At 47.4% G+C, this 12,037-nt stretch overlaps 1 protein-coding gene across 1 annotated transcript in view; it reads right to left on the bottom strand.

The window, feature by feature from the left end:
• Positions 1-11,823, bottom strand: part of LOC140723273 (uncharacterized) — a 73,919-nt gene extending 62,096 nt beyond the window's left edge. Inside the window, exon 1 of the mRNA XM_073037879.1 lies at positions 11,775-11,823. Coding sequence (XP_072893980.1) covers positions 11,775-11,823 — 49 coding nt within the window. The remainder of the gene's footprint in view (positions 1-11,774) is intronic.
• Between the last annotated feature and the right edge of the window lie 214 nt (positions 11,824-12,037).

The following is a 12,037-nucleotide window of genomic DNA, read 5'->3' as shown; positions in this document are numbered from 1 at the left end:
TGGGTAATGACCTCGCGTGTATTCAAGTTCAACAGTGGGCGTGACAGGGAATGAGGAAAGGTGCAGCTGACTCATATTGTTTCTTCCGGCCCGGTGGTTGGGGACCACTGAAGTACACTGTGTAGTGCAGGGTGGGGAGCTACACACATGTGCACTGGGCAGAAAGAATGGAACTAAAACCCTGCAACCCGGAAACGGTCTCTCAATAGTATTTGTGTATTTATTTTTCCTTTTTTTTTTTTCGGGATCTACTGGGAAAGTCTCCAAGATCGACTAGTCGATCACGATTGACTGGTTAGCGACCACTAGTCTATGGAGTCTCTTGGGTGAAAGTCAGGAACAGGAAGGGGTCAATAACTCTAAAGGGTGTTTTTTTTATATAGACCACCCAATAGTAACAGGGACATCGAAGAGCAGATAGGGAGACAGATTCTGAAAAGGTGTAATAATAACAGGATTGTTGTGGTGGGAGATTTTAATTTCCCAAGTACTGATTGACATCTCCCTGGAGCAAGGGGTTTAGATGGGATGGAGTTTGTTAGGTGTGTTCAGGAAGGTTTCTTGACACAATATGTAGATAAACCTACAAAAGGAGAGGCTGAACTTGATCTGGTATTGGGAAATGAACCTGATCTGGTGTCAGATCTCTCACTGGGGAAGCATTTTGGAGATAGTGATCACAATTCTATCTCCTTTACCATGGCATTGGAGAGGGAGAGGAACAGACGTCAGGAAAGCATTTAATTGGAATAAGTGGAAATATGAAGCTATCAGACAGGAACGGAAGCATAAATTGGGAACAGATGTTCTCAGGGAAATGTATGGCAGAAATGTGGCAAATATTCAGGTGATATTTGTGTGGAGCTCTGCATAGGTATGTTCCAATGAGACAGGGAAAGGATGGTAGGGTACAGGAACCGTGGTGTACAAAGGCTGTTGTAAATCTAGTCAAGAAGAAAAGCTTACTAAAGGTTCAAAAAACTAGGCAATGATAGAGATCTTGAAGATTATAAGGCAAGCAAGAAGGAGCTTAAGAATAAAATTAGGAGAGCCAGAAGGGGCCATGAGAAGGCCTTGGCAAACAGTATTAAGGAAAACCCCAAAGCATTCTACCAGTATGTGAGAGCAAGAGGATAAGACATGAGAGAATAGGACCAATCAAGTGTGACAGTGGGAAAGTGTGTATGAAACCGGAGGAGATGGCAGGGTACTTAATGAATACTTTGCTTCAGTATTCACTATGGAAAAGGATCTTGGCAATTATAGGGATGACTTACAGTGGACTGAAAAGCTTGAGCATTCAGACATTAAGAAAGAGGATGTGCTGGAGCTTTTGGAAAGCATCAAGTTGGATAAGTCACCAGGACCAGATGACATGTACCGCAGGCTACTATGGGAGGCGAGGGAGGAGATTGCTGAGCCTCTGACAATGATCTTTGCTTCATCAATGGGGATGGCAGAGTTTCCAAAGGACTGGAGGGTTGTGGATGTTGTTCTCTTATTCAAGAAAGGGAGTAGAGATAGCCCAGGAAATTATAGCCTAGTGAATATTACTTCAGTGGTTGGTAAGTTGATGGAAAAGATCCTAAGAGGAAGGATTTATAACCATTTAGAGAGGCATAATATGATTAGGAAAAGTCAGCATGGCTTTGTCAAAGGCAGGTTGTGCCTTATAAGCCTGACTGAATTTTTTGTGTGTGTGACTGAACACATTCACGAAGGTAGAGCAGGAGACATAGTGTATATAGATTTCAGCAAGGCATTTGATGAGGTACTCCATGCAAGGCTTATTGAGAAAGTAAGGAGGCATGGGATCCAAGGGGACATTGCTTTGTGGATCCAGAACTGGCTTGCCCACAGAAGGCAAAGAGTGTTTGTAGACGGGTCACATTCTGCATTGAGGCCAGTGACCAGTGGTGTGCCTCAGGGATCTGTTGTGGGACCCTTACACTTTGTGATTTTTATAAATGACCTGGATGAGGAAGTGGAGGGATGGGTTAGTAAATTTGCTGATGGCACAGATATTGGGGGTGTTGTGGATAATGTGGAGGGCTGTCAGAGGTTACAGCAGGACATTGATAAGATGCAAAACTGGGCTGAGAAGTGGTAGATAGAGTTCAACCCAGATAAGTGTGAGGTGGTTCATTTTTGTAGGTCAAATATGATGGCAGAATATATTATTAATGTTAAGAATCTTGGCACTGTGGAGGATCCAGAGGGATCTTGGGGTCCAAGTCCAGAGGACACGCAATGCTGCTATGCAAGTTGACTCTGTGGTTAAGAAGGCGTATGGTGCATTGGTCTTCATCAATCGTGGGATTGAGTTAGGAGCCGAGAGGTAATGTTGCAGCTATATAGGACCCTGTTCAGACCCCACTTAGAGTACTGTGCTCAGTTCTGGTTGCCTCACCACAGGAAAGTGTGGAAACCATAGAAAAGGTGCAGAGCAGATTTACAAGGATGTTGCCTGGATTGGGGAGCATGAATTATGAGAATAGGTTGAGTGAACTTGGCCTTTTCTCCTTGGAGCAACAGAGGATGAGAGGAGACCCGATAGAGGTGTACAAGATGATGAGAGGCATTGATCATGTGGATAATCAGAGGTTTTTTCCCAGGGCTGAAATGGCTAACATGAGAGGGCACAGTTTAAGGTGTTTGTAGGTAGGTACAGAGGAGATGTCAGGGCTAAGTTTTTTTAATGCAGAGAGTGGTGAGTGTGTGGAATGGGTTGCTGGAAGCAGATACGATGGGGTCTTTTAAGAGACTCCTGGATTGATACATGGAGCTTAGAAAAATAGAGGGCTATGTGTAACCCTAAGTAATTTCTATAGTAAGGACATGTTCGGAACAGCTTTATGGGTTGAAGGGCCTGTATTGTGCTATAGGCTTTCTAACTCCAGTTCCAACTACTTGACCCAGTCAGTCAGGTGCTGAAGTTGGGTGCAGTTCCTTCAGATGTAGTCATCAGGGAAACTGACAGGTAACCTGAATTCCCAAATTGCTCAGACCTAAAAAAAAAATGCTTATCTGTTCTTATTTGTGCCTCTGGTTGTTCACGCCAAAGCCTTCCCACTCTTTCACTGGCACAGTCTGACAGCAGCCACTCCACTTGACCATCCCTCCCTTTTATTTCAAACTGAGTTGAGGCCGACACTCTCACTCATTCCACGCCTGAGTCACCGATAAAAGAACCGATTTACCTGATTCTTCTCTTTTTATAATCTCACTCCAAACTTTGGTTGGCCTCTGACACCTGAGCAGCCGAAAGTGACCGGCCTTACCCGAATCTGTTCTTTTTACATTCTCTTTCCTGATCTTTGATCAGGCTCTGACACATGGAACATCAAAATCTACAGCTCAGTAGAAGCCCTTCAGCCCACTCTGTTGAGCAGACATTTTAACTGACTCAGCTCTTTCAGGGTCTGCAGACCATCATTTCCTACAAGGCAAAACGTAACATCGAGAATGGCTGTGATGCTTCACTCCCAGATGAGCTCAATGCCTTTTATGCACACTTCGAAGGGGAGAATTAAACAGCCCCTGTGCAAAGCCCTGTGGCATGTGGTGACCCTGTGATCTCTGTCTTGAAGGTCGACATCAGAACATCGTTAGGGTGAACCCTCACAAGACATCAGTTTCTGATGGTCTACCTGGTAGGGAATTGAAAACCTGTACCAACTAACCATGGGAACGTTCAAGGAATTCTTCAATCTCTCACTGCTGGAAATGGAGGTTCTCAGCTGCTTCAAAAGGGCAACAGTCACACCAAATCTCAAGAAAAGCAGGGAGAGCATCATGTCAGCAAGACCAAGGAACTGTTTATTGATCTCAGGAGGAGGAAACCAGAGGTCCACAAGCCAGTCCTCACTGAAGATCAGAGGTGGAGAGGGTCAGCAACTTTAAATTCCTCAGTGTTATCGTTTCAGATTAACTGTCCTGGGCCCAGCTCACAAGTGCAATTACAAAGAAAGCCCAGCAGCAGATCTACATCCTTGGAATTCTGTGAAGATACGATATGACAACTGAAACTTTCACAAACTACTATAGATGTGTGGTGGAGAGTATACTGACTGGCTGCATCACTGCCTGGTGAGGAAACACCAATGCTCCTGAACAGAAAATTCTGCACAAAGTAGCAGATATGGCCCAGTCCATCACAGGTAAAGCCTCCCCACGCATCGACACAGACCATCGTCACAGGAAAGCAGCAGACATCATCAAAGATCCTCACCACCCAGGTCATGCTCTCTTCTCGCTGTTGCCATGAGGAAGGAAATACAGGATCCTCAGCACCTATACCAATAGGTTCAGGAACAGATATTACCCGACAACCATCAGGCTCTTAAATCTGTGTGGATAAGTTCATTCAACTTCACTTATATCATCACTGACCTGATCCCATAACCTATGGACTCACTTTCAAGAACTCTTCATCTAATGGTCTCAAAACTTATTACTTATTTATTTATCTTTATTATTATTTCTTATTCCTTTCTGTATTTTTAGTTTGTTCTTGTTTAAACACGAGTTGTTCACCCTTTTGATGTAGTCTTTCATGATTCTATAATGGGCATTGGATTTATTGAGTATGCCTGGAAAAAATTCAATCTTGACTCCCTTTCTCCTCAGTCTTTCCCTACTTCCCTTTCCTCTCGGTCTCTCCTTACCTCCCTCTCCCTCAACCCCCTCCTATCTCCCTCTCCCCTAGGTGTCACAAACCTCCTTCAACACTTGATCGCTACATCGCTCTCGCTCCCCTCAGTTTCTCCTCAACTCCATCTACCCTTGGTCACTCTTGGTTGAGAGGGTGAACAGCTTTAAGTTCCTTGGCATAAACATTACCGAGGACCTCACGTGGTCTGTACATACCAGCTGTGTGGTGAAAAAGGCACAACAGCGCCTCTTTCACCTCAGATGGTTGAAGAAGTTTGGTATGGGCCCCCAAATCTTAAGAACTTTCTACAGGGGCACAATTGAGAGCATCCTGACTGGCTGCATCACTGCCTGGTATGGGAACTGTACTTCCCTCAATCACAGGACTCTGCAGAGAGTGGTGTGGACAGCCCAGGGCATCTGTAGATGTGAACTTCCCACTATTCAGGACATTTACAAAGACAGGTGTTTTAAAATGGCCCGAAGGATCATCGGGGACCCAAGTCACCCCAAGCATAAACTTTTCCAGCTGCTATGATACGGGAAACGGTACCACAGCATAAAAGCCAGGACCAACAGGCTCTGGGACAGCTTCTTCCACCAGGCCATCAGACTGATTAATTCACACTGACACAACTGTATTTTTATGTTATATTGACTCCTGTTGTACATACTATTTATTACAAATTACTATAAATTGCACATTGCTCCTTCAGACAGAGACAGAATGTAAAGATTTTTACTCCTCATGTATGTGAAGGATGCAAGAAACAAAGTCAATTCAGTTTTCTGTCTCCCACGGTCTCTCTCTACCTGCATCACCTATCTAACTCTCAGAAACCTCCTCTCCCCTTGGTGCCCGCCTATCTCCCTCTCCCCTCAGTGTCACCCCAGCACCCCCTGCCCTCGATCTCTCCTCACATTCTCCCATTGGTCTCTCCTCATCTTATTCATGCCTCAGCCTCTCCCTACCTCCTTCTCCCCTCAGACTCTCCATACCTCTCTCTCCCTTCGAACTCACCCCACCTCACTCCAACTCCCTTCGATTTCTACCTACCACCAACCCCTTTGTTCTCTCCCTACCTTCCTCTCCCCTTGTCTCTCACTATCACTGTCCTTCTTGATCTTACCCTACATTCCTCTCTTGAGTCGCTCCCTACCTCCCTTTCCAATTGCACCCTATCTCCACTTGCTTTTGTGTCTCCCTAACATAGTCAACCCTTCGTTACATAGTAACTCACTCTCCCCTCAGTCTCTCACTACCTGCCTCTCCCTTTGGATTCTTCCAACCTCCTTTTTCCTTTGGACTCTCCCTACCTCCCTGACTCCTCGGTCTTCCCCTAACTCCATCTCGCTTCCCTCTCCTCGGTGTCTGCATACATCAGTCTTCCCTCAGTCCATACCTACCTCCCTCCAACATTGGTCTCCCTTCCTAACTCTCTCCTTGGTGTTTCCCTACCACCTTCCCCCTCAGTTTCTCCCTACCTGCTATTCCTGTCAGCTCTCCCTACATTCCTCCCCTCAGTCCTTTCCTCACTCTTCGCTCAGTATCTCTCTCCCTCCATTTCTCATGGGTCTCTCCCTACCTCACTTTCCCTCTGACTTATCCCTTCCTCACTCTCCCTCAGTGTCTACCTCTATTTCCCCTCATTCTCTCCCTGTCCCTCTCCCCTCTGTCTCACCGACCTGCATCTCAGTACCTCCCAAACCTCCCACTACCCCCTAATCTCTCCCTAACTCCCTTAGTCTCTCCGTACTTCCCTCTCCCCTCAATGTCTCCTTCACTTCCTCTCCCTTTGGTCTCACACTCAAATCCTCTCCCCTCAGTCTCTCTCTACGTAACTTTGCCCTCAGACTCTCCCTACCTCATTGCCCCTTGGTCTCATCCTACCTCCCTTAGTTCCTTGCCAATCGGTCTCACACTCAGGTCCTCCCCCATCAATATTTCCTTCCCTCCCTCAAATCTAGTTCCCCCCTCCCTCACTCTCCCCTTCATGTGCCCCAATTTCTCTCCCTTCAGCCTCTCCCCAATTGTATATCCCCACAGTCTCCCCCAAACCCTGTGCCCTCGTCTCTGAGTACACCGCTCTCGCCTCGGTGTCTCCATACCTCACTTTCACCCTAATTCCCTTTCCCCTCAGTCTCTCCTAACTCATTCTCCCCTCAGTCTCTCCCTATCTCCCTTTCCCTTCAGTGTCTCATTTTCTCCCTCTCCCATCGGTGTCACTTGAACAACCTCTCCACACCTTGGTCATTTTTCCCTCAAGCCTAGGCATACCTTCGTCTCCCCTCAGTCTCCCCCTAACTGCCTCAGTCCCTCCCTTCTTCACTCTCCTCTACTTCTTCTTCCCCTTAGTCTTTCCCTCCCTCCCTCCCTTTGATCTCTCATCCCCTCGCCTCTCAGTCTCACACTCATGTCCTCTCCCTCACTCTCCTGCAACTTCCTCTCTCCATACCTCCCTCTCCTCTTGGTCTTTTCCTACCTCCTCCTCCCCTCGGGATCTCCCTACTTCAACCCTCCGACCCTCCCCTCGAACTCTCTAGACATCCCTGTCATCTCAATGCTCCCCAACACTCTCCCTTTGATATCTCCCTACCTTCCTCACCCCACATCCCTCCACACTCAGCCTCTCCCTATCTCCCTCCACACAGTCTCTCCTTTCCTAACTCTCCCCTTAGTCTCTCCTGACTACATTCTCCCTCTGTCTATCCTCACCTAATTCTCCCCTCGATCTCTCCCCTCCTCATTCTCCCATTGGTCTCTCCTTAATTCCTTCTCCCCTCAGTCGTTACCTACCTCACACTCCCCTTGGTCCTTCCCTATCTCCCTCACCCCTGTCACTCCCAACCTCCCTCACCCCTTGGTCTCTCCCTACCTCCCTCAACCCTTGGTCTCTCCCTACCTCCCTCTCTCCTCAGTCTCTCCCAAACTCCCTCTCCTCTTGGTCGCATACCCAACTCCCTGTCCCCTCAATATCTCTACCTCCATTTCACATCAGTCTCTCCCTACCTAACTGCCCCCTGGATCTCTCCACCTTCCTCTCAACTCATTCTCTCACTACCACAATAAACCTTCAGTCACTCTTGGCATAGCTCCCTCCTGTCTGTCTCTCCCTACCTCCTTCTCCCCTCAGTATTTTGTTTACTCCCTCTCCCTTCAGTCTTTCCCTACCTCCATCTCCATTTGGTCTCAATTCTGTCTAACCTTGGTCACTCTTGGCACAGCTCCCTCCCTCGGTCTCACCCTACCTCCCTCTCCTCTTGGTATTTTGCTTACTCCCTCTCACACCTCCCTACCTCCCCTTCCCCTCAGTGTCTCCTGACCTCCCTTACTCCTCATTCTTCTTGCTATCTTCCTCTCTCCTGTCTCACCCTAGCTCCTTCTCCCCTAGGTCACTCCCTAACTCAGTCTGCCCTCAGTTACTCCCTATGTCCTCACCCCTCTGTCTCTTCCTCCCTCCCTCTCTATTCATAATCTCCACACTTCCCTCTCCATTTGGTCTCCTCTGTCTACCCTTGCTCACTCTCTGCCTGCCTCCCTCGGACTCTCAGCCGCCCTTTCCCTTTGTCTCTCTCAACCACACTTTCCCTCAGTCTCCCCCAACCGCCCCGTCCACTCGATCTCTCCATTCATCTCTCTCCCCTTGGTGTCTCCCTACCTCCAACTGTCTTTCCCTTAATCACACTCCCCTCAGACACTCCCTACCTCCCTCTTCCCTCAATCTCACCCTAACTACCTCTTTTCTCAGTCTATTCCACCTCCTTCTCCCCTCAGTCTTCCTATCTCCCTCTGCCATGTCTCTCCCTACCTCCCTCTTCCCCTCCCTCTTACCCCATTCTCTCCCTTCGTCCCACTCCACTCAGTCTCTTCCGCCGTCACACCCTCTCTCATGCTTTCGCAGGTCAGTGATTCTCTTCCTCCTGCTCCCCTCTCCCTGTGGTTCTCTCTCCTGAGACTCTCCCCTTGCTTTCTCCCTTACACTCTCCCCTTGGTCTCTCCCTACCTCTGTCTCCCTCTCAGTCTTTCCCTACATACCTCTCCCCTCAGACTCTCACTACCTCACACTCTCCCCTCACTCTCACTAACTCCCTCTCGGTCTCTCACAAACTCCCTCTCCCCTCAGACCCTCACTAACTCCCTCTCCACTCGGACTTTCACTATCTCCCACTTCCCTCGGACTTTCACTAGCTCCCACTTTCCTCGGACTCTCACTACTTTCCCTCAGTTTTTCCTGCTCCCTCTTCCTTCAGTCTCTTCCCATCTTGCTCATCCCTTGGTCTCACCATACCTCCCTCTCTACTAGGTCTCTCCTCACCTCATTCACCCCCTACCTCATTTCCCCCCTTGGTCCCTCCTTACCTTGCTCTCTCCTTGGTCTCTCCACAACCAATTTGTTCCTCACTCTGCCAAACTCCATGTCCCCTTGTTCTCTATCTACCTCCATCTCCCTTTGGTTGTAATATTCACGTATGTGATCAAAGGGTTGGGGGCTGAATATTTTTACAAGGTACTCTAAGTACTTGATCAAAATTTTTCTTTGTAATTTGAAGGACGACCGTCCAGTTGCACTCACATCTACAGTGATGAAGTACTTTAAGAGGTTAGTCATGGCCAGAATCAACTCCAGCCTTAGCGAGGCCCTGGACCTGCTGCAATTTGCCTATCGCCACAATAGGTCTACAGTGGATACAATCTCACTGGTTCTACACTCGGCCTTGGATCACCTGGACAACAGTGATACCTGCTCACTGACAATCAACACTGGCACACCTCAAGGATACAAACTCAGCCCACTGCTCTATTTTCTCTCCACACCAACAACTGTGTGGCTCGGCACAGCTCAATCATCATCTATAAATTTGCCGATAACACAACTATTGTCGGCAGAATTTGAGATGATGACAAGGAGGCGTAGAGGAGTGAGTGGATCAGCTGATTGAGTGGTGTCGTAACAACAACACTGCACTCAACGTCAGTAAGACCGAGAAAATGATTGTGGACTTCAGAAAGGGGAAGTCAAGGGAATACACACCAGTCCTCATCGAGGGATCAGCAGTGGAAAGGGTGAGCAGTTTCAAGTTACTGGGTGTCAACATCTCTGAAGATCGATCCTCAGACCAACATATTGAGCCAATGATAAAGAAGGCCCAACAGTGGCTACATTTCATCAGGAGTTTGAAGGACTTGGTCTGACTCCAAATACACTCGCAAATCTCTACAGATGTACAGTGGAGAGCATTCTAACTGGTTGTATCACCGTCTGGTATGGAGGGGCCACTGCACAGAATCAGAAAAAGGTGCAGAATACTGTAAACTCAAACAGCTCCAACATGGGCACAAGCCTCCCCAGCATCGAGGACATCTTCACAAGTAACAACTCAAAATGGCAGCATCCACCATTAAAGACCCCCATCACCCAGGACATGCCTTTTTCTCCTTGCTACTGTCAGGGAGGTGGTACAGGAGCCTGAAAACACACACTCAACACTTCAGGAACAGCTTCTTCCTCTCCGCCATCAGATCTCTGAATGGACAATGAACCCATTTACACCACTGCAAAAAATTACAAAAAAAAAAGAAAAAGAAAACTTTTGCTCTCTTTTTTATTTAAATATATTTCATATTGTAATATATTATTGTTTTTATATTGTGTTATTGTGTACTGCCATAAAACAACAAATTACATGACATATACCAGTGATATCAGAACTGATTCTGATCAATCAAACCCTTTCCTCCTACACAGCTCTCCATTCTTCTATCATCCATGTGCCTATCTGTGAGTTTCCTTACATGCCCTATCAAATATTGAAAGGCTGGAGAGAGTGGACACAGAGACATGTCCAACAGCGGAGGAGTCTCGGACCAGAGGGCACAGTCTCAGAATACAACAATGTCCCTTTAGAACAGAGAGAAGCAGGAATTTCTTTAGCCAGAGGATGGTGAATCAGTGAAATTCATTACCACAGACGACTGTGGGGTCACGTCATTGGGGATACACTCAGTGGCCACTTTACTAGGTACACCTGCACACTTGTCCATTAATACAAATATCTAATTAGCCAATTACACTCTGCACATAATAAAGTGGTCACTGAGGGTACACAGTGACACTGATTCCAAGAGCAACACACACAAAATGCTGGATGAACTCAGCAGGTCAGGAAGCTTAGATGGAAAAGAATAAACAGTCAACATTTCAGGCTGAGACTCTTCATCACAACTGGAAAGAAGGACTGGGGAAAAAAATGATGGACAGCTCCTCTTGCTTTCCAGTCCTGATGAAGGAACTTGGCCTGAAATATTGACTGTTTACTCTTTTTCATCGATGCTGCCTGGTCTGCTGAGTTCCTCCAGCATTTTGTGTGTTGCTATGCACAGGGCAATTTATAAAGACCAATTAACTGACTAACCGGTACATCTTTGGACTGTGGGAGGAAACCGGATCACCCAGACGAAACCCACAGAGGCTGGTACGAATGCAGAATGAGCTGCCACTGGAAGTCATTGAGACAGGTACGATAATGACATTTAAAAGGCACCTCTGCCCCACAGTGATGCTTGCCTCTTTAACGTCACCCAGCTCCGCCCCTGACCCAGTCCGTCTCTCATTCACACCTTCAGCCACCTCCCACTCCTGGACTCAGCTCTCCACCAATTCTGCGGGCTGTGCCTGGATTTGTCCCGAGGTCCTTCACCCACCATCCCTGTGTTCACTAACTAATGTTGTATCCCTCAGTGATACAACCTCCTTCAGTATCAGACAACCCAGCATAGCCTCACCACTTCCTCCCAGTGTAATCTCCTCCAGCCTCTCAACACTCCCTCCAGTCCCAGCCTCTCGGAGTGTAATTACTGCATTTCCAGCTGTGCCTTCTCCTCAGTCTTCAAGCCTGAAATTCTCTGCCTAACCAAACCATGTACCTGGACGTTTCTGATCACCAGCTCTAATGCCATGCGTCCTGGAGTCAAATTGGATTCATAATGTTCCCGAGGTCCCTTCAGTACTTTTCCCCCATTAAATACAGGCTGTCTCTGCTCGTCCACAGAAACAATAAATAACATCTACTTCCTCTTACTGTACACAGCATGCAGTTTGTCCCTACAAGACATTACTCACCCAGAAAACCCAGGATCAGCAGCACAACCCTCAGTTCAGCCGGTGACATTCTGGAAATGAAAGATTGGAATTAACTCAGTGAGAAATGACACACTGGGGCCGAGGACAAGGTGTAAATGGGGATGGGAACTGAGGATCGAAAGGGATATCCATCTACAGTGGGATAGATTCATCACTCCCTCACTCAGACCCCACAGACAGAAGTGGAATCTCCTTTTCTCCCTCACTGAGACACCACAAACACAGATGAGATCTCCCTCAGT

Source organism: Hemitrygon akajei, unplaced genomic scaffold (assembly GCF_048418815.1).
Source record: "Hemitrygon akajei unplaced genomic scaffold, sHemAka1.3 Scf000107, whole genome shotgun sequence".
NCBI lineage: Eukaryota > Metazoa > Chordata > Chondrichthyes > Myliobatiformes > Dasyatidae > Hemitrygon > Hemitrygon akajei.
Note: the sequence above shows the minus strand (reverse complement) of the source record. Positions and strands in the feature narration are given on the sequence as shown.